This window comes from Euwallacea fornicatus, chromosome 9 (assembly GCF_040115645.1).
Source record: "Euwallacea fornicatus isolate EFF26 chromosome 9, ASM4011564v1, whole genome shotgun sequence".
Lineage (NCBI taxonomy): Eukaryota > Metazoa > Arthropoda > Insecta > Coleoptera > Curculionidae > Euwallacea > Euwallacea fornicatus.
This window is the reverse complement of record NC_089549.1, coordinates 5,293,909-5,316,302: the sequence shown is the minus strand read 5'-3', so window position 1 is coordinate 5,316,302 and position 22,394 is coordinate 5,293,909. Positions and strand designations below refer to the sequence as shown.

Here is a 22,394-nt window from a genome sequence, read left to right as displayed (position 1 = left end):
ATACCGGAGTCGTTGATGAGCTGCTTTAATCATTACTCTGGTGGAATAATCGAATATTTTTTTAGAAGTGTGATTATTTGATATTATTTTAGTTCTTAGTTATAATTTTTTTTTGCATATGCCAGTGTGATTTGTGTGACTATAAGGACTATAAAATCGAAGGTGAGTCAAGATTATTACGCTAAAATTTTTAATATGCGCATCCACCATTTTGAGTAGACAATGTTGTCAATTCCACTTTTATATAAAAACTACTTCTCTGACACAGGGTTTTTAGTACAAAACAGACCCGAAAGTTCCCACCGTACACACAGTTGGTTAAATATAAGTGTTTTCAGTGTAAAAACGAGTAATGGTCAATTGTACGATAAGAGTGTTGTTAATGATAATTACTGACACTAATTATACTCTTCATCATGCAACCTTTAAGCTCAGTTGAGCAATCGTCAAATTAAGTATGGTTTTAAGATGTCTGGATGTTAAAAATGCGGTGAAATATGACGAATTTCATATTACGACTGTATCTAAAAGCAAAAAAAAGAATCAGAATAGTGCCCATTGAATGAATAGTCTTAACTCACCAGATCTAATTGAAGACAAATTCATTTTAACGTGTTTTATAAGACCAAAAATGAAACACTACAAAAGGTTTATTATGAAAACCATTTGGCTTGAACAGGAAAATCTACTTGAAAGGTTACAGCACTTGATTTGCATTTAAAGTGTGATATCAAAATAAGGCCGCTTGAATGGTTTTTAAATCTCAAATAGCATCTTAAAATACATCAAGAAAGGCTATTTTCATAACACTTATTTAAGTGGAGAGAAATATGATCTAAAGAGATGAATACTGTACAGGATTTTGATCTTAGGAAAGTAGTTTTTTCAGCCACTAGTCACATGTGAGAAAATTTACAGATTTTTTTAAAAACAAAACAACAGAAATTTTCTACCTTTCCGCTAATAAAAAACAAATATTTTCGCTTCCACTAAAACCTTCAACTGAGCCTTTTTGTTGTATGTAAAGGGCTGCTGTAGAAGCTTTTTTGGACTCATAGAATCCATTGGCGTCAGTTTTTTCAATCAAAATATACAGAATTCTTTGAATTCACAAAAATTAGAAAACATTCTAAGCTGAAACTTTTAATAAAAGTAATTTGCATCTCCGGTATGAGACCTTTTTTGAGCATGTACATCTAGAGCTGCAATAGTCGCTCTATTCATACTCAACAAATCCAGTGCTATCCTTATTGTTAATAACAAATTTTCGAATGTTTTGGGGTTCAGAAAAATGCGGAGTCTAGAAAATAACATATTTTTATGTCAATTGGCTTTAACAAAAATAATTTGCTCCGCCACTGAAACTGTTAATTGGCAGTTTTCCTGCTCCATGGAATCGAGTTTTTAAATTCTATTTTACTAAGGACACTTTTCTTAATTTAGTTTCCCTGTACACATTAATAGCTTGAAAAGCGATAGAGACTGATATAGGTCATTAAATTGAAAATATTTTTCTTAAGAATAATTGAATCTGAGGATAAAATTTGAAAAAATTCTAGCTTTCGGTATCAGAATATTTATAAAACAAACCCATAAAATTCCCATATTTTGCAACCACATTGTAACAAAACAATTCGGTAGAACCGAAATGCATATGGGACATCTTTAACAGCTGCGATTCACTCATTCTGCTTCAGCAAATACGGGTGCATATGGGTGAAAATAGGGGTGTCCCCCATTGGCGTGCAAATAGCCTTTCGTTCCCATAGTGGGGTAATCCAAAAATATTAATTTCGGTAGCCACCCACGCCACTGGAGATCCGTTAGGGTTGGTAGAATAGTCGATTGTAGGGACGTGTGCCAAGCACGTGCACACCTGGTGGTCGGTAAATCCTTAACAACCATAAACCAGAACCAACGTCCATCTGTACATAAACACCATTGAAGAGGCAAAATATTACAAAGCCAAGCGTATTATTTGCCCATTAAACTGAAACTTTACTGAAAAGCAAATCATAAAAAGATTTCTAGAAATAATTACAAATAATCTTATTATGATCAGCCGTAATTGCATCACTTCCTACAATAAAATAGTAGAAAAATTATGACTAAACAATGTCTGAATGAGTACTGTAGTAGTACTACTATTATCAACATATTTGCATGGTTAGTCTTTGAAACTGGTTTTAAGCTTATTCACGGCGCTTTTGCTTTTAATCGAAATTCCCAGCAAGTAAGTCATTACCAATGCCAGGTGGTAGTCATTGTTATTCGTCAGAAAGTCTGTGTCATCAAATTGAGAAAGAATGGTATTAGTGATAGAAGAAACAGGAAGAGTACCAAATCATGGGAAAAAACATGTAACATGATAAGATGCGAGCCATCAAAACAAGCCACTTTATCTTGAGTATGAAGATCTCCGTTAATGCAATTTGCAAGCTTGATGTTCCCATTGAATCAGCATTTCCTTATAATAAAAGTGGCCATAATGGGAAGTCTGTTGCTTTAACAAGATGCTTAAAAGTACATAAGTAGCAGCAAATTTTCCCAGACCATAAAATATTATATTATTATTATTAGATACCTGCTGGGTCTAATGATTAAAAGTAATCGATAACATTATATGTATTTATATTTATAATTTTTTTAAGTATTAAAAAGTTTTTGTGAAGATTATTGATAAGGTTGTTCATGAGTAATATATAAGTTTTAATTATTTATATATCCTAAAACCATGTACCCTTATCAAGCTTAGTCAATACTATAATAATTGAACAAGAAATTGCTTTTTAAAGAATTTATATAATTGGGCTTTCCTTGGTCTCATTTTAACCAATTTTTACCCATTTTTGCTTAAAAACCAGAATAAAAAAGATAAGGAATACCTAAAGCTCACATAAAACGCAGATAATCGACATTAAATAGTTCATGAAATCCACACTTTTAATAAATAAAATCATATAAAAGTGAGCTAAAAATTCTGTGCATAAGACAGGCTATTTTACATCTACAAAATGAAATAGTTTGGCTAATGGTACTGAGAATGGATGTCCCATAATTGAATCATTAAGTAGGTATGCATAGAACAACCAATTCAAAAAATGGTAATCATGGGTACCTATACCTGCCTAGTTAGGTGCGCCCTATCAGTTGTCATAATACCTTTTCAAGTACCTATTTAATATCTTAGATAATCTCAAACGTAATTTACAGTCAACAATCAAATAAAAGAGCTTAAAGGAATGTCATGGTATAGTGACTTTAGATCACATTTGCAGCCTAAATCTTTCAACTTTTATCTACTTTTACATGCATTCAGGTAAACACTATTTGTTCCACATGAATAGGACTTATCTAATTCTCAATGAAACGTGATGACTTTAATTAACGATTAAATGAGTTTTCAGTACTAAAATGCATGAAGTTGTTACTATCCTGAAGCAGGCAGGCGACTTATTTTAAGTTGCTAATACGCGATAATGTAAATCCGTAAAAATTAAGTACCAATATAGAATTTCTTTACTTATTAATCCGCATTACCGACCAAAAAAGTTAGGCGTTTTATCTGAAGTTGATTGAGATTAAAGTAGCACTTACATGGGCGATCCCGTGAATGTTTCTAGGGGTCAACTTTAAAACAACTTTTCTGGATTATAAACCTCCAAATGGATACTTCTTCAATAATTTGCTAATGAATAGTGACCTGGATTTTGATAAACACGCATTTAAAATGCGGAAATATGTATTAAAGCAGAAATTTTCCGGGTTTCTTCCCGAAATAACACTACTTTTAAAACATACCGGTCATTTTACCCTTAACAGGATAACAAAGAAATGACAATTGACAAATAAAATCGCATATTTTATTGGCGAGGCAGACCAGCGAAGAGAATATAGCCATTCTATTTCTTGTCTATATGATAAAGAATGATAGACATACATAAGTGTTCAGAAGATTTGAGCGGTGCTTGAAGGTATTTAAAAAAAGGCGGGGATTAATTCAAATTAATGCGTGCGTCTCCTGGAATATATTTTAATTACAGTTTTAATTATTACGTTCTAATTAATATGAGTTTTAACGTTCTAATTCATCTATTAACTAAATATTTGGTAGACGTGAAAGTCTAATTAATAAACAATTAAATTCTTCTAAACCTACAGGTTTTGTCAAAGCTTAATAGAATAATTGTTAGAATAAAAGAAAACACTTGAGACGAAAATAAGACCTTGGCAATACGGGATAAACCCCATACTTAACCAGCACTGTAGCGAAATAAGGCAAGATAAGGTTTCTGCTATATTATTAACGATTTCCTGTAAGACGACACGAAATAACGAACGTTCTTTAGAAGCTCTACGAGGGACTCAAAACGATATGGTTCGTTTAGAGTTTGTAACGACAAAGTTTGTGCTTTATGATTATGATCATTATCTCCCCCTTTGTAAACTCCGTGGAGCACGCGTTTGTATGATTTTACCGTTAACCAAAAGCAAGTCAATATTTATAACTTCATATCGTCAAAATATAAAAATTTGATGCATTTTCGTTGATTCATCAGGTTCATGCACTTTTACCTAGGAATCTAACGCACTTTTTGTCCTCTTTTCGGAGTTTTACACTTGCATAGCAAATTATAAAAGGTGATCGTTAACAAAACTTAAGTAAGAAAGAGCCAAAATATCAGAGGCAGGCTTTAGATACCTTCATGTGTTAATCTATAAGCAGTGAGATGTACGATCAAATATAGCAATTGGTGTGATCATCAACTTACGCGTACAGTTCACCGCTTACTGTAAGTTTTACGTTCTTAATTTACATTGATAAATATTTTTGCGAAAACGGTGGGAGATATGAAAATACTGGAAGAGATAAAAAAAGCTAAAAAATCAAAGAAGAAATAAAAAATTTGTACCAGAGTTCATACAGGCTGTTCCAAAAAATATATATATATACAGTATATACAGGGTGTCCAAGCGAACATTGAATATAGGAGATTAACACGGGAAATTGGTTTTTATTTTTTTGCGCCTGTACGGATTATCCAATTGAAAAATTTTTATATGGAGGTCATAGTATGCAAGACCGGCTATCTTTCAGTATTTTTTTCAGTCTTCTAGTTACAGCTGTTTTGGCTCAAAACGCCTCCAAAATTCAAAAATTTGAATGTCCCGCGTAACCGTTCGGCGCCATGATTGGTCAGAATTAATGTCAAAACACAATGTCGCCAACAACGTAAGCGTAAACACCCCATTTCAAATTAATTTTCCCTTTTTGCTGATTTCTAACTTATTTAAGAATTAATTCAGGGAAAAATCAATGGAAAACCTGAGGATAATTATTATGTGGTCTGCTTTGATGTCCCTACGGTAAATACGCAAGTTTCTTATTACCCCATAATGATAACACAAAGAAATAACCTAACCTTTTATCTCACTTACTAGACAGAATCTTCGCGGGCAATTTTAAATTTAATTCAAAACAAAACTTGCGTATTTACCGTAGGGACATCAAAGCAGACCACATAATAATTATCCTCAGGTTTTCCATTGATTTTTCCCTGAATTAATTCTTAAATAAGTTAGAAATCAGCAAAAAGGGAAAATTAATTTGAAATGGGGTGTTTACGCTTACGTTGTTGGCGACATTGTGTTTTGACATTAATTCTGACCAATCATGGCGCCGAACGGTTACGCGGGACATTCAAATTTTTGAATTTTGGAGGCGTTTTGAGCCAAAACGGCTGTAACTAGAAGACTGAAAAAAATACTGAAAGATAGCCGGTCTTGCATACTATGACCTCCATATAAAAATTTTTCAATTGGATAATCCGTACAGGCGCAAAAAAATAAAAACCAATTTCCCATGTTAATCTCCTATATTCAATGTTCGCTTGGACACCCTGTATATACAGGGTTATTCACGCTATACGGCGCGGAATATTGTGGCTAAAATACGAGGCTTTCAAAAGGTTTCACTTTTGGGCTATATGGGGATCTATTATGGCTACTTTTTAAAATTATTTTCATATTATACAGGGTGTCCTTAAAGCCCTAAAAGTATCAAAGTTGTGTTTTTTTAAATGAAACCCCCTGTATATTATTGCATTTTTGGATTCTCCGATCAAAATAAGCGTCTGTTTTAATAAGGTTTACTGTACCTAAAACTTAAGGTTTTTTAAATAATTTGAATTTTATCAAAATTTGACGTAATTTTCACGTTTTAAACATTTAAGAAGTATTTAAGTTATGCAAGTGTAATTTACAGTGCAGTGTTACAATAGATCATATTTTATATCCCAATCATATATATATATAATATAGCGTGAATAACCCTGTATATATATATATATATATATATATATATATAACATTGACACATTGATCCAATAAAACATTATTACCCTGCATATAATTAATGACGATTTTGGTATTTTGATTTAGAGGGTCTTAAAGAAAATAGTAGGTGTACGAAATTAAAAAAAATTAACTCAAAGCATAAATGCGAAAAATTTAAAGAATAAAGAAAAGTATGAAACTTTGTCTCCTTGTGTGTCGAAAATGGTGCGTTTTTGACCATGATTGTATTAACATTTTTTTATTATTTTGCAGAGTATTATCCGTTCCAGTTCCCTTAAATATCTCCATGATGATATGTTACACCCGGTATATCTCTTTGTACTTTGTTAGATTGTTTTGACCAACCTATCACAAAATGAACTAAAAATGTGGAAAACGACGATTTTGCTCTGAAGTAATAAAATCGGCGCGAAGTATCCATGAATCGCTTCGCGTTCATGCGTCGAAGATTTATCAAAAGTCATGTAGAGTGCAAATTTCAATTAATTCGGCCAACTCTCACAGGGAGCTTTGTATAAATAGCTTTTAATAACCATAAACTATGAAAAACATGCAGGCAGAACCGGCCTTATGGGGAGCAAGGTTGGGCGACGGCCCAGCGCGGCTCCTCAGGAAGAGCGATGGATTTTCTTGCCGATAAGGAGACGTGAATTAAAGATTTCGTCCAGGGTGCCAAACTCGCCAAGGCCGGCCCTGCATGCAGAACATCATATGCCCCCACAACGTTACTCAAATGAGAAAATGTGCGGAAAATAACTTTTTCCAAATTAGCCGCTTCAATTCAGTGCAAACCTCGTTTGACTACCTCTTCACGGCTTAAAATTAGAATAAAAATTAGCGTTGTGCCGTTAATTTGGCGAGCAGTTTAGAATTATTAATGACAAAAAAAACAAATGAACGTTGTTAAACCGCATAGAACGGTGTTAAAATCATCCATCAAATTGCGCTTACCATTAAGTTAAACCTTGTTCAGTTTGACCACTCTTTGGAACGTCTCCATTCATAATGGAGCGTTTTAGCAATAGCCACGGAAGCTCCATTAACTCGGAGCTCGGAAATATAACTACAAAACATCTTTAAACAATTTTAAGTGTTGCCCACGCCACTAATGATCGCCAGTAGCTAAATTAACACCGGTGAATATGGGTTGTACCAGCACCGCAGATACCATCGTGGTATTGCCTGAAATTCATATACAACCATAAACCACGGCAGTTAAATTAAATAGTGAAATGTACGGGAATACTAAATAATATTCGGGCCAATGTATTTTAATTTATCTATAACTCAGTTCAATAAGGAATTTAACGACCCATTGAAGTATAGAGGGTATGTATCAGTAACAAATTAGTGGTATCAGACCGTAAAAAACGCGATGTTCTGGGCATGAATCACAAGATCTGCCATAAACGTTGTAAACACTTCACTAACAATAACAATTATAATTAAACAATTTTTGCGGTTAATTACTCACTGCCGGAGAAGTTGTTTGTTGTATTGTCCTAATGAATCATAACAACAGGAGCATTGTTTGACTAATCTTAATGCTCATGCCATTTCTATTTCGCCATATCAACTGCATTAAATGTGCTTGAATCTATCGATTTCTATGTAAACGTGTCGTGCATGAAATTGCCACTTTAAACCCCTATATTGCCTTAAAACTACTGACGCGCTATAGAGAGTGTAACACATTATCATAGAGATATTTCAGAGGGCGATAGTACTCTGCAAAATAATTAAAAAGTGCTAATAGGCCCATGGCCAAAAAGGCACCATTTTCGATATATAGGGAGTTCCAAAAAAATATAAAGCATGAAATAGTACATGACTCAGTACATGAAAAAAAAACATAGCACGATGTACATATATGTCTATCGACGAATCAAACATTTTGTTGCAGAAACTCTTAAAGAAAATATATGCAAAAAATTTAATTCAAGGCATAACTGAGAAAAATGTGAAATATGGAAAAAAGTGAAATTTTTTCACGCGTACTTTTATTAGCATTTTTAAAATTATTTTGAAGAGTACTATCGCCCCCTGAAATATCTCTACGAATATATGCTACACCGTGTATAAGCAATTTTCACGCGAGAATATGAAACTGAATCTTTTAAATGTGACACTCGACATGTTATTATATCCATTTCTGAGACTTTTATGAGGTAAATACAGAATTTCTGTTCCATAAAAACCATGTGCTACCTCATAAGTTTGTCGGAACTACGGCACTGATGACGCAGCTCTGGCCAATTATCATGCTCTATAAGATTTATAAAAGCGAATTATCTATTATGGCATCATAAGATATTTAATATGATGATCCTTGGGCATATATCTACAAGCTGCATCCATTTTATTTGCTATTAAATAGGATATGCTCGAATGTGCCCCACCCTCCCTTACTTTCACAAAAATGGCAAAATCTTGAAAACGGTAAGAGGTGCTGACGTGGATTTTGAATTAATCGAGAGGCCATCAAATTGTACATCTTTTCACTCTGTTTAGAATGTCTCACTGATACGAAAAATGCAATATTTTCGAAATTTTAATCACCTGTTACTTAACTCTTTATCGCCCAAAACAAACATAGTATCAACACCAGGTTACTCACCCATAATTGCCACATAGGAGGTCTAGTGTAAACATTGTGCAGAATAAGTAAAACAAGTCACATATGTTTAGTAAATATTTCCAACGATAAATGAGACTTGTTAGAAAAATTTAATTAAGGCTTAAGGTGGATTCCGAGCCGCTGTATGTGTTGCTGCTAGTTTTGTATATTTTTAAATGCCCCCTAAAACCCCGCATTGAACTTCTAATGCATTAACCTGATTTTCTCCAATTGCAGGAAGCTCTAAAAATGAGTTTCAAACGCAGTCCTAGTAAGGTGTGGTGGGGTAGTGAAACTTTGGAGTTTAGGGAGGTGTCTTCTAGCCCTGGGAGCCAGGATTCTGGGTTTTCCGATACGGAAGGAAGCCCCCGGAATTCCAAAAAGGATAACCTTCCTGAGGTGAACAACAATCACGACACACCAAAGGGCATTGCACCAACCAGCAGGACTCAAATTGCCAAAAATATTTATAAAGGTAAATTCAGCGAGAGTGAGGAGGTTAATAGAGTTTCAACGAGGATTTTTACAGATACTTCAAATGCATTCACAAACGAGAATTTGTCCTGCAATTACAAGGAAAAATCAACTCCAGTGAAGCAAAATATTGAGCAGAGGTTGGTAAAAACTGAGAGGAGAGGCTCTCCGCACTTCCTCAAAAAGTTCGAAAGTCTCACTGAGCCTGCCAAAAGGCAGAGATACGTGAAGCATTCGCCGAAAGTGAGCAGGAATCTCTTTACAAGCAAATACACCAAAGAATGCGCCCCTAATCAGTATTCAAAGCTCACACTCAAGACAACCGAAGAACCAAACGAAGAAGACGAAGAAAACAGTCACGATTACAGCACAAGCAGTGAGATATCGGGAACCAAATCTCTGCCATTGACTAAAAATAGCCCTAGGGCGGCGCCCCGATTAGGTTTATCAGCGCCGGACGTTCTTCAGACCTCGATTGCTTCAAAACATGAGTTAAATTCGTCTAGTGAAAGTGAGTTGGAGCATATATTTGAAGATTTGGATGGGGAGCATACTTCCACTCCTAAATGCTTGGATTTGGAAATGAGGCACAGGAGGAGAAATAGAGGGAGGCTACAGCACAGGTATCGAGAAATTCCAAGGTTAGCTAAAAAGACCTTAAATCACTATAAAATTTAAAGCAATGTATTGGATAAATCAGAAACTGCAATTGTAACAGTTTTTATCAAGAATTGTTAAACACCTTCTGGGTGACTGGGCTCTTTGCCTTAAGATCTGTTTATATAGGGCTATATTTCGTGTTTATAAAGCTGCAAAACATGAGAACAAAATTACACATGAAAGAAAGTTTTATTCGCCACTTGTCAAGAACATTTTCTTAAATTCTTGACAACTGGCAAATGTAATTTTTACCTTATGAACGCTTATCAACATGATGATTTTAGAGTGCCTCCAATTCCCACTGACGGTACTAATATAAATAATAGCGCTGTTCTTCGTTGGTTAGAAGAGGCTAGAGAATCTTTGGAGCAGGAATGTACCACCACTCTTCAGTGCAAGTCCATCGCTGCTGAGTTGGCTCAGAAAGTCAGCCATTTGGCAGCATGTTCTACCACCATATTGCGAGGACTTTTGTCCCACTGCAGATGTATTGAAATGGACTATAAACATTTAAATAGGTAAATTATTTTTATAATAAACCACAAATTCAAATTTAATGTTTGTTTTTCTTATAGTGAAACAAACCAAAGACAATTTCTGATCCAAAGCCTGGCGGGCAGTATAATGGACTTCCTGAGAATTCATTGTTCAGAAGTAAATTCGAAATCTTTGAAACTCTACGACCGAATCAAAGATGCTAAAGCAGCAGAGGCTCGCAATCCTTTAACAGAGCTTTTTAATGAATGGCAGGTACTTCAAAATCAAGTTCTTGTTGATGAAATTAAGAAGCTTGTGGGCAAACTCGAAGATCCAATATCAGATTTGGATCTCAGAGCTACGCTCACGGGGATCACTTCTGTTTCTTTGAGAAATGTGGATTTGATTGCCTACTTTGTCAAGGCTGAGATCATTCCAATTTTGTTGATACTTTGTGAGCGGTGTGAGGGATCTTCCCTGAGAACTTTAATCTTGAGAGCTTTGAGTACTATGTGCACCAACGCGTCGGCTATAAGGAGCTTTGAAAAATTCTCGGGAATTCAAATTATCTCCGATACCCTTGAAGAGGAATCCAAGCCAGAACCTGAAAGAAGTGAGGCTGTAGGTCTCTTGGCCCAAGTAACTGCTCCTTGGATCGACGATAATCATTCAGTAAAGCGCTCAATACTTCCATAAAACAGTAAAAATGTAGTATTAATTTCATTTTTAGATTAACAGCCTCCAAGAGTACTCAAAACGTCTGATATCCTCACTAACCAAATTCTCTGCATCTACCAAATGCTGCCAGAACCTTCTGCTGTGCGCAGCTGCTCTTGCCAATTTAAGCTCTTTAGACAACAAATGCATAAAACTTTTAGTGGAATCTGGATCAGCCCCTATTCTCCTGGCTTCAATTAAATCCAGAGGCCCCTTTGTAAGTGTTTACTTATTGGAACAAGTAGCAACTTTGATGGCAAACATGGCTGTATTGGATATTGCAAGGAAGCAATTAATTTTGTGCGAAGTAAGATTCTGAATTTTCTCCCTTAAAAGTTTTAATGATGTGTTTCTAGGCTCCAAATGCTCTGATTCACTTCCTTCGTTCCCCCAAACGGCTACAGCACGAAGATGCGGAACGCAGATTACTGCAAAAGAGTGTAATTGCTCTATCTCGACTTTGTTCTGTAACAGAGGCTTCCAGGCAAGTAGTGGATTGTGGAGGCTTGAGGAGACTGGTGGAGCTTTGTAGAGAAAAGCACAAGAGGTTCAGTAGCGACGCTGTTTTGGTTGCAGCTTTGGTGAGGACAAAAGCCAGTTTTAATACAGATCTGTAGCACGTATTTTACAGGCTACTTTAAGGAAAATAGTGGAAGCCTGTGGAAAAGATGTTTTGGATGTTCAGGACTGCCAAGAATTGGTGGAGCCCAAGCTCCTGGATTCGTTTCTGGCGTACTCCACGCAAAACGAGAGCTATGTGTAAGAACATTGTGCTATATTACATTTTGTTACCTTTCTTATCCTTAGTGAATACTCATGTGTTTAAGTTATTGTTATAATATGAATATATGTAGTTTAAATCATCATTTATACAGCAAGAAACTGAGTTAAATCAGTTTTTTTAGCATTCCAATGCCCATATTATTTCTTTTATTACTTTATTTACTTGTGTTTGTTGTCATTGTTTTGTTTTTAGATACTTTATTATAAAACCTATAAAAGTAAACTTACAGATTTTGTTTGTCTCATTCAAACTCCAAATTTACTTATAAAGACTCATGTTTATTTAATATAAGCTTCCAAACAACATGACAAGCAATTCATAGCAGTCTCCCAAAGAAATAGCTTCTTTAGGAGACTGCTACAATCAGAAAAGCAATACCATTAACGGTATGATTTTTGGAAGCGAGCACGCGCACCTGGTCCACCAAATTTCTTGGGCTCACAGCGTCGAGGATCGGCAACCAACAAGGTACGGTCATACTGAATTAGGATGTCTTTCAGCTCCTTTTTGGAAGCTTCATCCACATCTGCATAATAAATATTGAGCAAACAAATTGAGAAAATAAAACAAAAAAACTCACATTTTTGGTAATAGGCTACCAATGCTTTGGAAATAGCCTGTCGTATGGCATATATTTGAGACACATGACCACCACCATTTACTCTTACTCTCATATCCACAGCAGAAAATTTGTCCTGGAAGGTTAAAACTAAGTATAAAGTCACAATACAAGTTAAAATTCTGGCAATTTGGCCATGATTACTGACTCAGATTTAATAGTTATTTCATTGAAATAATCATATTCGGGATAAAAACAATCATCACTGAAGATTTTCTAATTTAAACCCGACTTCAAACAAAGATATAATGAAGAGTTACCTTTCCAAGCAACAAGATCGGCTCCTGTAGCTTGTCTTGGAGCATCTTAGGCTCCACCTGGCTCAAAGGACGACCATTTACCCTTAATACTCCCTTCCCCCTTTTACAGTAGGCGACAGCAGTGGCAGATTTCTGCAAATTAGAAGAAAATAAATAAATGCTAGCCCTCTAAAAGCAAACCACATGTCCACATCGACTTTATTTGGAGGTTAACTTGTTCTAACTCACTTTTCGGCCAAAAACTTGGACTGCGTGGATGGGCTCTCTTTTAGGCTGTAAATAAGGGTTGCTAATTGTTAATAAGAATGAAAAATGTAATTTAAATGTTTTTTTATTAACAAAATTGAAGAAATTTACCTTTGGGGTAGACATTTTCTCAGAATTTTTCATCGAAAAGAACAAGACATCAAATGGCGATCAAACAAGTGACATTTGAATTAGACATGGATGGCATTGAAGAAAGGTTGTTTTCAGAATTATCGGAGTGCAATTAGAACCATTATGGTCATTTGAAAATTTAGTTATTGAGGATTAGGGGTTGGGAAGAAGTGAATTCTTTTTCTTTTATTTCTTTTTGCAGATGAAGTTTAAAATAGTAAGGGGTAGAATTATACCAAAATAGGAATATAAAAAGCACAAATCCATGTTTCATCCTGTATATTTTGGAGTGATTATTGAATGGTCTAAAACTATTAAACTTATCCCCTACTCTGAATGATATGATGTGATGTAATTCAGTCAGAAGTTGCCCGAAAAAAAGTAAACAAAACGTAAAACGTCAAACGGTTGTCAAAATAAAGTAGAAAGGGAAAACTGGGGAATAGTTCGATTTTTCCTTACTTTTCATTTAAAAACCGCTACAAAGCCCCAAAATTGGGTCACGGCTTGTTTCCCCACCAATAATGAGTTCAATAAACAGCCCAGTACTTTTCAGTTTCTGTTCAGTGTTCATTTCAATTTCTCCCCTATTGTTTCATTCTAGGGCACACTGAAAAGCAGAAATTGCGGAGCTAAATGCCGCCGAGGGGGCGGCATTCTCAAGAGGGTTAGTTCCTAAAAGGGTAACCCCACACGCTATGCTTATTTGATGCTAAAATTACAGACCCGTGCCATGCTCAATTTGAATCAAGAAGTTGGGTCGTGGGATACAGTATTACTGGATCCTCTTACCGAAGATAGCTTCATAACAAACCTGCAACATCGTTTCAAACGGGATCACATTTACACTTACATTGGAAATGTTTTAGTCTCAGTAAATCCATATAAAAAACTCGCTTTGTATTCTGCTGATTTGGTTGAAACTTATCTGAAAAGACCTCCATTTCAATTGCCTCCACACATGTAAGTATTAACTTAAAAAATCACTTTTCCCTCTAACTTCTAATGTACTTATTCCTATTAGCTATGGAGTTGCCGAATCAGCCTATAGATGGCTGAATGATAAAAGTGAAAATCAGTGCATAATTGTAACAGGTATTTGATCACTGAGATTTTGAAAATCTCCTTCATTAAAGGATATTATAATTCAGGTGAAAGTGGGTCTGGCAAGACTGAATCTGCCAGGGTGGTCTTACAGTTTTTGGTCTTAGTTTCGGGAAATACTGAGGAAGTACAGATAATTAAAGACCGTTTAGTGCAGGCCAACACACTGCTTGAGGCCTTTGGCAATGCAAAAACCATGAGAAATGATAATGCATCCCGATTTGTAAGTCTAGAAAATTTTGTTTTGGAATTTTTATAGATGGTTTTCTTTAGGGCAAATTCTTAGATATTGAATTTGACTTTAAAGGGGATCCCATTGGAGGACATTTAACCAATTGTAAGTGAGTTTTATAGTAATTTTGCATATTAATATTTGGTTTGTGTTTATTTTAAATGCTCTCAGATTTTTTGGACAAGGTAAATTAAAGCCAAGTTGAGGAATAGATTGCTGATAGAATTTTAATAGCCCCAAAACCTGTTCAAAATAAAGCGAACATACTTTGAAATATTTATCTCAGAAATACTTTGAGGCTGCATTTCAAAGTAAATCAGAAATGTTCCCTTTGTATTGATATCTGAAAATAATCTAATTACTTTCCCCTCTAATTAAATGTTTACTTTATCTTAGGCCCGAGTCACAAAATTAGGATCACATGACAGGAATTTTCACATATTTTATCAACTGTTATCGGGAGCCGACATCCACCTTCTTAGTAAGTCCATTAATAATTATTTAAATTTTAGTAATAAATTTTTCCGAAGAGTCTTTGAAACTTCAACGTAATGTTGAGCAATATGCAGTGCTCCAAACAGACTCCCGGCACCCTACAGCCACTGAAGAAGATGACAAGAAGCTGTTTGTATACACTAAAGGAGCTCTCGAAGTGCTAAATTTTTCTCCCGGCGATATTGTAGATATTTTTAGAGTTTTAGCTGTTATTTTGAAACTAGGTTTGACTTCCCAAAATCACTCAGTGTAGTACTCATGCAACTTTTGCAGGTAACATACAATTTGTGCCTTGCAGTAACATAGATGGTACAGATGGATGTTCTATTAGTAATGATTATGGTAGATTTCTGGTTTTGTCCTTATTTGGAGGTTTAAATGTTTAGTTTTAGAGTTGTTTGAGGTATGTGAGTTGTTGTGTGTAGATCACAGACGGATTCAAAGGATTTTGACCAGTAAGCAAGTGGAGGAAGGAGCTTTGACAGATTTGAATGCCTTGGAGGCTACTAAAATACGAGATATTTTATGCAGGACCCTGTATAGTAGGCTTTTTACCTGGTTAATAAGCAGAATAAATGATTCTATAAAAGTAACTGCTTATTTAAGTTGAATGAGGGAGTTTAGATTATTTCAGTCAAATTTTTAGGCAAAAACATTAGGGAAGAGGAAGGTCTTAGGGGTACTAGATCTCTATGGCTTTGAATGCTTCAGTCATAACTCCTTTGAGCAATTAATCATTAATTACTGCAATGAAAAATTGCATCAATTTATGACTAACATTTGCCTTAAAGAGGAGCAAGAGGAGATTGTTAAGGAAGGCTTAGAATGGACCAAAATAGATTTTTTTAATAACATGTAAGATTTATTTATTTTTTAACAGTTGAGGCTGCATCATCGGCATATTTCAGAGCTATATGTCAATTGTTAGAGCATGAAAATCATGGCATTTTGACTCTATTGGAAGAACCGCATATTCACTCTGATGATGCGTATTTGGGTCGCCTAGAACAGTGTTGTTCTGGACATACGCATTGTTTGATTGATGTTCCCAATAGCTTCCAGTAAGTTGATAATTCATTTTCTATTATATTTTGAAATGGTTGTTTAAGAATTAGGCACTTCGCCGGACCTGTGAGCTACAAAATTGCCAGCTTTATCGAGAAAAACCGGGACAATCTTCCCAAGGAACATTCGAAGGCAATGTTTAAGTGCGAATTGAATATTATGCAGGAGTTGTTTCCTGAGGGCAACCCCAAAAGGTTTTGTTTAAAGTTAAAGTGGATATACTTTAAAAGTTTTAAATTAAGCTAAATTTTAGGTGTAGTTTGAAAAGACGAGTTAGTATTGCAACACAGATTCAGGTCTCCCTTAACGCCTTATTGAACAATTTAGAGAATAGACAGAGTCATTATATTAGGTACGACTCGTTCTTTGAAGAAACTTAAATCTGAGGCGTTTTTTGCAGGTGTGTCAAGCCGAACGATTTAAAGCAGCCCAGAATATTTGAGGTTGGCTTAGTTCAACATCAAGTAAGTTTAATCACCTAGGTAAATTCAAGAATATTAAGAATTAAAATAATTTGAAACATCACAAAACGTTAAACATTAAAGCACTTTAAGCGCCGTTTGATTCTATAACATCATTTTTATGGGAACCACGAAACAGAAAGTACGTGTTGATTGATTGAATAAATCCAGCGAAATCACAGGTGATCATTTTCAGTAATAAAAGAAAAGAGATAAAACCGGAGATCGCTCTTTCTGATATCGTATTTGATTATTATCGGACGGTAAATTACGTGGGAGTCTTCTTGGAATATGTTGTGGCTTGAACTAAACTCGGGTGAAATCAGGAAGGCTACGTGTGCATCATGGCCTACCTGCAGTTTTGCAAAAGATGTAAAAAGACCTTCGGCTGTCCCTGGGGTATCAGCCAAATTCGGATTTTGTACTCAAGTGATGGACTATCGTGTGGTGGCTTAGTGTGGAAAGAAGGTACCATACACATGTGCTGCTCGTTGCTGAATAATGTTCAGAGGTTCGCGTTTTATGGAGTAACTGGGGTCATTAAAACGGCTCGTACTAGAGGACTTGAACCTAGTAGTTAAGTTAAGGACAGAAAAAGATAAAATCAACTTACACGTCAATAGTAGGATGGTCATATTATTTACAGGTATCCCAAGTTCAAGTGGAAATATAGGAATTGTATAAGTAGAAAAAGGACCGCACAAGTTTTAATATGCCCCTGATGAAGACCAACAAAGTGCCGTAAAGGGAGCGAAATCGATACCAATCTAAATATTGAAGTGAACAAACTGGCCCATTTTGTTGTTGGTCTTTATCTGAGGCATATTAAACTTTGAGTGATCCTTTTTCCACTTGCACAACGCCTGTATCCACTTGAATTCGAAATCCCTGTATAAAATTTCAATTGACTACATTTTTACCATTTATTTAAATTCTTAGATCAGATATATGTGCCTCCTGTCAACAGTTCAAATATGGAGGGCTGGTTTTTGCCAGAAGATGCCTTTTATCCAATTTTTATACCGATACAAAATGATCTGTGGTCATACCTGGCCCAAATGGCGCGGATCCCCTGTAGAAGGAGTTTCAATGCTTGTGCGAAGCTTACCTATACCGGCGGCGGAATTCACTTTTGGTATTTAATCAAACTTTCAATTTGAATTTAAATTTCATTTTTAATTTTACATTTTTTTAAATTTATAATTGAACTTAAATTACCTAACATATGAAAGTTTCTGCTGTTTCAGGAAGGTCCAAGGTGTTCATTAGGAGTCCCAGAACAGTGTTTGAATTGGAGGATTTTAGGAGAAATCGATTACAAGATTTGGCGTTATTAATTCAGAAAATGTGGCGCGGATATAGTCGCAGAAAAAAGTATCGGAAAATGAGGCAGAGCCAGATGATCATTGCCTCTGCATGGAGGAGTTGGAGGGTAAGTACTCCAATACTTGATTTTCTAGTTATATATCTTTTAATCACAGGAATTAAAATACGGAATTCCCTTCCATGGGCGCAGACACTTGTGGTGTTTGTACAACGTGGTATGACATGTCATTTTAAGCTTTATAATGTAGATTTTTCGAGCTAGAAAGCTGCAATTCAGCCACTATATAATTTCCTGTAATATTTCCTTTTCAGGCTAGAGAAGAGTATCGAATACTGAAGCATAGAAAACAGGTGGAATGGGCTGCCAGAGTCATACAACGGCACTATATTCAATGGAAAGTGAGGGCATTGCAGCTTTTAATTTAACGTAGTTTTAAATTATAATTTGCAGCGAAGACAATATTTTTTAACTTTAATACGAAAACTGCCAGATGACAGTGATTCTCCATTGTGTCAAGACTGGCCCTGTTGCATGCCTAGATTGATGGAAACTGGTAATTTATTGAAAAAGATACATCATAAATGGCGTTGCCACAAATACAGGCAAGTAGAGACTTGGCGAAAGAATATTTCTGAAGTATGATTTTCTCTCAACTAGATTTAGGTAAGAAATAATTGTTTACAGATCATCCTTCGACCAGACAGCGAGAAATCGGATGAGGGAAAAGGTTACTGCCAGTTTCATCTTTAAAGACAGAAAGTGTTCATATCCCCGAAGGTAAAATTGATGGGTATTTCTCTAAATTTCGTTATACATACAGATCTTGTATAAGTTTTATTCCTGTCTTGCATTCTTTGAATGCAGTAAAATTAACTTTTTTCAGCGTTTCTCACCCGTTTTTGGGTGACTACGTTCGGCTAAGACAGAACGTGCAATGGAAGAAAATGAGCCTGGAAAATAACGACCAATACGTAGTTTTCGCTGATATTATTAATAAGATTACTAGATCCAGCGGAAAAGTAAGTTTTCTACCTTTCCCAACACTGAAATCATTTTTTTTCCTAGTAAATTCATAATTTTTTTCTGCTTAATTGCAGTTCGTCCCCATTCTATTAGTGATATCGACGAGGTCGATGCTTATTCTGGACCAAAGAACGTTGCAAATTAAGTACCGCGTACCCGCAACGGACATATATCGAATTTCCCTGTCTCCTTTTTTGGATGACGTTGCAGTAGTTCACGTGAAAGCTGTGAGTTCTTAGAACATACGAGTTTTTTCCGGCTTAATTTAGCTGGGCCTAGAGGCTAGAGTAGGCTTAGCTAACTTAGCCCTTTTGCTAGTCTTCGGTAGTGAACCCGGAAACCTCGAGCGTGGCCTCTGATACACCCGGCTGCCTTTTTCAGAGCGACTTGAGCAAGAAAAAGGGCGATTTCGTCTTTCAAACGGGCCACGTTATTGAAATCGTTACTAAATTGTTTTTGGTGGTGCAAAATGCCACTGGAAAGCCACCGGAAGTTAATATCACCACTGAGTAAGTGCCACCAACCCATATGGTTTATTTATGATCAATTGAGTAGGTATTACTCAAAACAATTTTTATGTTTCACATAAAGGTTTGAAGCAAATTTTGGTTCTCAAACCGTGACTTTCACGTTCAAATGCGGCCTGCCGGAAGTGCAGCCTGGCCAAATAAGAGTGTTTCGCAAGGGGGCCAAAATGGAGGTCCTCGTTTGACGAAAAGTGTCCAAGAAACATATCGCAGGAACCAGCAACTTAGTGATCACTGCCATTTGGATGTTCGGGGGGTCTGGCGTTGCACAAGACTTGGTTTGGCTAATAAAGCGTTGTAGCCTTAGAGTTGGGACTACCTTTTAGGGGTGAAGAAACATTTCATAATCTGATACTTAATCGTAAATAAGATATTTCTTTGAAATCTCTTCAAGAGCAACCTCGTTACTTTCTAATACTGTTAAGTATAAATAGTATTTACAGTTCACTATTTCAGTAAGGCACGTATTACGTACCCAATAAAGAAATTTAGTTGACAAGTATCTACAGGGTGATTCATAACTGTAGGATCAAACTTTTAAAGATTATTCAGTGCAACACTAAACGATATTTGAGTATAAGAACCTGTGCCCAGAAATGTTTTTCTAAGGCGTTACAGTCTTATGATGCTTAAGCGTAAAATGCATTTTATTTGGTTATTTTATTCACTTTCAAGTCAGAATATCTTGAAAACGCTCTATTAATGTTTCAAAAGCAAATGTGGTTACAACATTATGATGCGCCTGCACATTTTTCTAATCGAACTCGTCAATATTTGAATGGGTAGAGGTTCCGTAGCCCCCTGAGTTACCCAATGTAATACTTTTAGATTTGTTTCTGTGGAAACACGCAAAATTTTCGGTTTATGGAACGACAATGAAAACAAACCTAAACCTGATTGCACGAATTACTCCGACATTTAAAGTTGTTTAAAACGATTATCAAAAAATTTTAACCAAGTCCTGAGAAACCATGGACGTCGTTTAAACAGGTGCATTCAAGTTTAAGGGCGACATTTTGAACAATTACTGTAGTGTTATGCTGTACAAATATCATTAAAATAAACCGAAATAAAACTTGATAAAATACATTTTCGCACATAGTTGAGTTAAATTACCATAGAGCCGTGATATTTTAAGAACATATTTTCAGATATGGGTTTTAATACTCAAATGTATGCTATCGTTACACTGAATAGTCCCTAGAAGTTTGATCCTATAGTGCTGAAACGACCTGTATAATAGCAATATGTTTCCGCAAGTAATAAAGGTAATGTTATGTTTTTTAATAGTGATTTTTACTCACTTCTTCATTCCTTATTAAATCCTTGCATGTGCCTCACTATCGACAACCAACATCGCACAAAAAACATTCTCAATAAGCACTATTTTTGTATATCTGGGTCTCTAAAAATAAATTTGGAAGCGAAGTAACTGCTCTGGAAATAGACTTATTTCTCTTACGTTTCAAAACGCGAACGTGATTTCCACAAAGTTTTAGATCGCAGTTTGTTGTTTGTTTCTAAAACAAAATATGGCAGAGGTAAGTAGCCCTAAAAACATATTTAAGTATAATAATGGTTTATATACATGTGCAGGCAAGCGAGCCATTACCATCCACCCCACAGGAGTTTTCCAAAGCTCTAAAGGTGGGTTAAATTTAAACAAAACTGCAGAGCTTTTAAAGTGAAATTAATTATAGTTAAAGGACCTCGAAATTGAAAACTTGAAAGGGAAAATGGCACTAATGGAAATGGAGTTGGCTGAAGCTCAAAAACTAAAGACGCAGAAAAATAAGCAAGCGGAGGAAGTGCAGGTGCTCAAAACTCAATCTGAAAACATCCTCACAAAGGCCAAAGCTATGATATTTGAAAACACTAAAATTATTAAAAACCAGGAGCTGCAAATTGAGGCATTGGGGCAGCAAAATGAGAGCCTGAGGGATGTGGTTAGGATCACGAAAGACTTACTTGAGATCAGAAATATGGAAGTAAAGCAATTGGAGGAGAAAATCGATGTCATGGACAAAAAGGTGATGGCTGAGAAGGAGAGGCAGGATTTGCTGCATAAGAAACTGGAGACTATGATCAGGCATAATGGGGAATTGAAAAGGGAATATGAGACTCAACTGTGCCTCTTCAGCTCTTTGAGGGAAAAGTACAATCAGAAGAATTTGGCTGAAGGAATTGTAACTGATTTGCGTCAGGAGGTTCTAACTGCTAGAGCTGAGCAAGAAAAAACGTTGGAGGAGACTGCTTCAAGCCAAGAAGATCCTCCTAAAACTGATGAAAATTCAGGCGAAAAGGAGTAGGAAGATTAAAGAGCAAACAATTCAACCAAATAAACTAATGCAAATACGAATAATTATTAAAGAAGACTTCGTTATAAAATTATTAAATATCTGAATTTATTTAGGTTTTTTTTGCACTCCTTAGTTAAATTATATTTCGCGTTTGTATATAAAAACATTTTTATTTAATTTATAAGTTGGTTAAGTAAATAGTAAGACTTTATTGACATTATCCACGCTTTGTATTATATGAATTGTTGAGTTTGGTTAGGCATTACTATGTACACTGTGATGTGGAAAATAAATATATGTACAAATAACTTTGGAATATAAGATCGCTTAATTATTTCTTAACTTTAATGAGCATAACAGTGTTATTTACGGAGAAAAGCGGACATCGTTTTTTTTCATTATTTATCGAAATATTCAGAAACAAGGGTTCTTGTATTTGTGTCATTCACAAATAACTCTATAATATCTAAACGTAAATTAGTAATATAAGGAGTTGATAATGTTCACCATTTTGTCA

At 35.4% G+C, this 22,394-nt stretch overlaps 4 protein-coding genes across 9 annotated transcripts; 3 read left to right on the top strand and 1 right to left on the bottom strand.

The window, feature by feature from the left end:
- The first annotated feature begins 26 nt into the window (after positions 1-26).
- Positions 27-12,314, top strand: insc (inscuteable). 4 transcript variants are annotated; one of them, XM_066285906.1, is made up of 8 exons: positions 27-162; positions 9,212-9,449; positions 9,504-10,071; positions 10,393-10,626; positions 10,684-11,257; positions 11,316-11,609; positions 11,659-11,883; positions 11,934-12,314. In XM_066285906.1, the coding sequence occupies exons 2-8, from the start codon at positions 9,224-9,226 to the stop codon at positions 12,063-12,065; spliced, it is 2,253 nt and encodes a 750-aa protein (XP_066142003.1). In that variant the 5' UTR covers positions 27-162; positions 9,212-9,223; the 3' UTR covers positions 12,066-12,314. The 4 variants fall into 4 exon arrangements, with proteins under 4 accessions (XP_066142003.1, XP_066142000.1, XP_066142001.1 ...); XM_066285903.1 differs by having other exon boundaries at positions 9,504-10,089; XM_066285904.1 differs by lacking the exon at positions 27-162 and adding an exon at positions 7,499-7,686 and having other exon boundaries at positions 9,504-10,089.
- A 29-nt stretch (positions 12,315-12,343) lies between these two features.
- RpS16 (ribosomal protein S16) lies at positions 12,344-13,426 on the bottom strand. Its single transcript, XM_066285951.1, has 5 exons — positions 13,323-13,426; positions 13,194-13,238; positions 12,966-13,097; positions 12,667-12,781; positions 12,344-12,612 (listed from the first exon to the last, which is right to left on the bottom strand). The coding sequence occupies exons 1-5, from the start codon at positions 13,353-13,355 to the stop codon at positions 12,467-12,469; spliced, it is 471 nt and encodes a 156-aa protein (XP_066142048.1). The 5' UTR covers positions 13,356-13,426; the 3' UTR covers positions 12,344-12,466.
- A 133-nt stretch (positions 13,427-13,559) lies between these two features.
- LOC136341192 (unconventional myosin-Ib) lies at positions 13,560-20,864 on the top strand. 3 transcript variants are annotated; one of them, XM_066285885.1, is made up of 24 exons: positions 13,560-14,010; positions 14,068-14,306; positions 14,368-14,438; positions 14,495-14,670; positions 14,721-14,784; positions 14,851-14,864; positions 15,076-15,160; positions 15,210-15,398; positions 15,448-15,516; positions 15,567-15,763; positions 15,821-16,029; positions 16,083-16,235; positions 16,284-16,433; positions 16,493-16,591; positions 16,640-16,703; positions 17,640-17,835; positions 17,948-18,132; positions 18,339-18,425; positions 18,478-18,629; positions 18,712-18,804; positions 18,911-19,046; positions 19,125-19,277; positions 19,369-19,559; positions 19,642-20,864. In XM_066285885.1, exons 2-24 carry the CDS (start codon positions 14,077-14,079, stop codon positions 19,760-19,762), a joined length of 3,084 nt encoding a protein of 1,027 aa, XP_066141982.1. In that variant the 5' UTR covers positions 13,560-14,010; positions 14,068-14,076; the 3' UTR covers positions 19,763-20,864. The 3 variants fall into 3 exon arrangements, with proteins under 3 accessions (XP_066141982.1, XP_066141983.1, XP_066141984.1); XM_066285887.1 differs by lacking the exons at positions 13,560-14,010; positions 14,068-14,306; positions 14,368-14,438 and having other exon boundaries at positions 14,643-14,670; positions 15,212-15,398; XM_066285886.1 differs by lacking the exons at positions 13,560-14,010; positions 14,068-14,306; positions 14,368-14,438; positions 14,851-14,864 and having other exon boundaries at positions 14,602-14,670; positions 15,212-15,398.
- A 122-nt stretch (positions 20,865-20,986) lies between these two features.
- Positions 20,987-22,198, top strand: LOC136341212 (hyaluronan mediated motility receptor). The gene is made up of 3 exons (XM_066285948.1): positions 20,987-21,118; positions 21,174-21,224; positions 21,278-22,198. The coding sequence occupies exons 1-3, from the start codon at positions 21,110-21,112 to the stop codon at positions 21,884-21,886; spliced, it is 669 nt and encodes a 222-aa protein (XP_066142045.1). The 5' UTR covers positions 20,987-21,109; the 3' UTR covers positions 21,887-22,198.
- The last annotated feature ends 196 nt before the right edge of the window (positions 22,199-22,394 follow it).

Bases quoted from the DNA above. Each gene is read 5' to 3' on its own strand.
- RpS16 (XM_066285951.1), bottom strand. From the start codon at position 13,355: ATGAAAAATTCTGAGAAAATGTCTACCCCAAAG. The intron at 13,098-13,193 runs GTGAGTTAGAAC...TCTAATTTGCAG, and splicing joins TCCAAGTTTTTGGCCGAAAA to AAATCTGCCACTGCTGTCGC. The intron at 12,613-12,666 runs GTGAGTTTTTTT...TTTATTATGCAG, and splicing joins GGTAGCCTATTACCAAAAAT to ATGTGGATGAAGCTTCCAAA.
- LOC136341212 (XM_066285948.1), top strand. The intron at 21,225-21,277 runs GTGGGTTAAATT...AATTAATTATAG, and splicing joins AGTTTTCCAAAGCTCTAAAG to TTAAAGGACCTCGAAATTGA.
- insc (XM_066285903.1), top strand. From the start codon at position 9,224: ATGAGTTTCAAACGCAGTCCTAGTAAGGTGTGGTGGGGTAGTGAAACT. The intron at 9,450-9,503 runs GTAAATTCAGCG...GGATTTTTACAG, and splicing joins TGCCAAAAATATTTATAAAG to ATACTTCAAATGCATTCACA. The intron at 11,610-11,658 runs GTAAGATTCTGA...ATGTGTTTCTAG, and splicing joins AGCAATTAATTTTGTGCGAA to GCTCCAAATGCTCTGATTCA.
- LOC136341192 (XM_066285885.1), top strand. From the start codon at position 14,077: ATGCTCAATTTGAATCAAGAAGTTGGGTCGTGGGATACAGTATTACTG. The intron at 15,517-15,566 runs GTAGATTTCTGG...GTTTAGTTTTAG, and splicing joins TTCTATTAGTAATGATTATG to AGTTGTTTGAGGTATGTGAG. The intron at 16,592-16,639 runs GTACGACTCGTT...CGTTTTTTGCAG, and splicing joins AGACAGAGTCATTATATTAG to GTGTGTCAAGCCGAACGATT.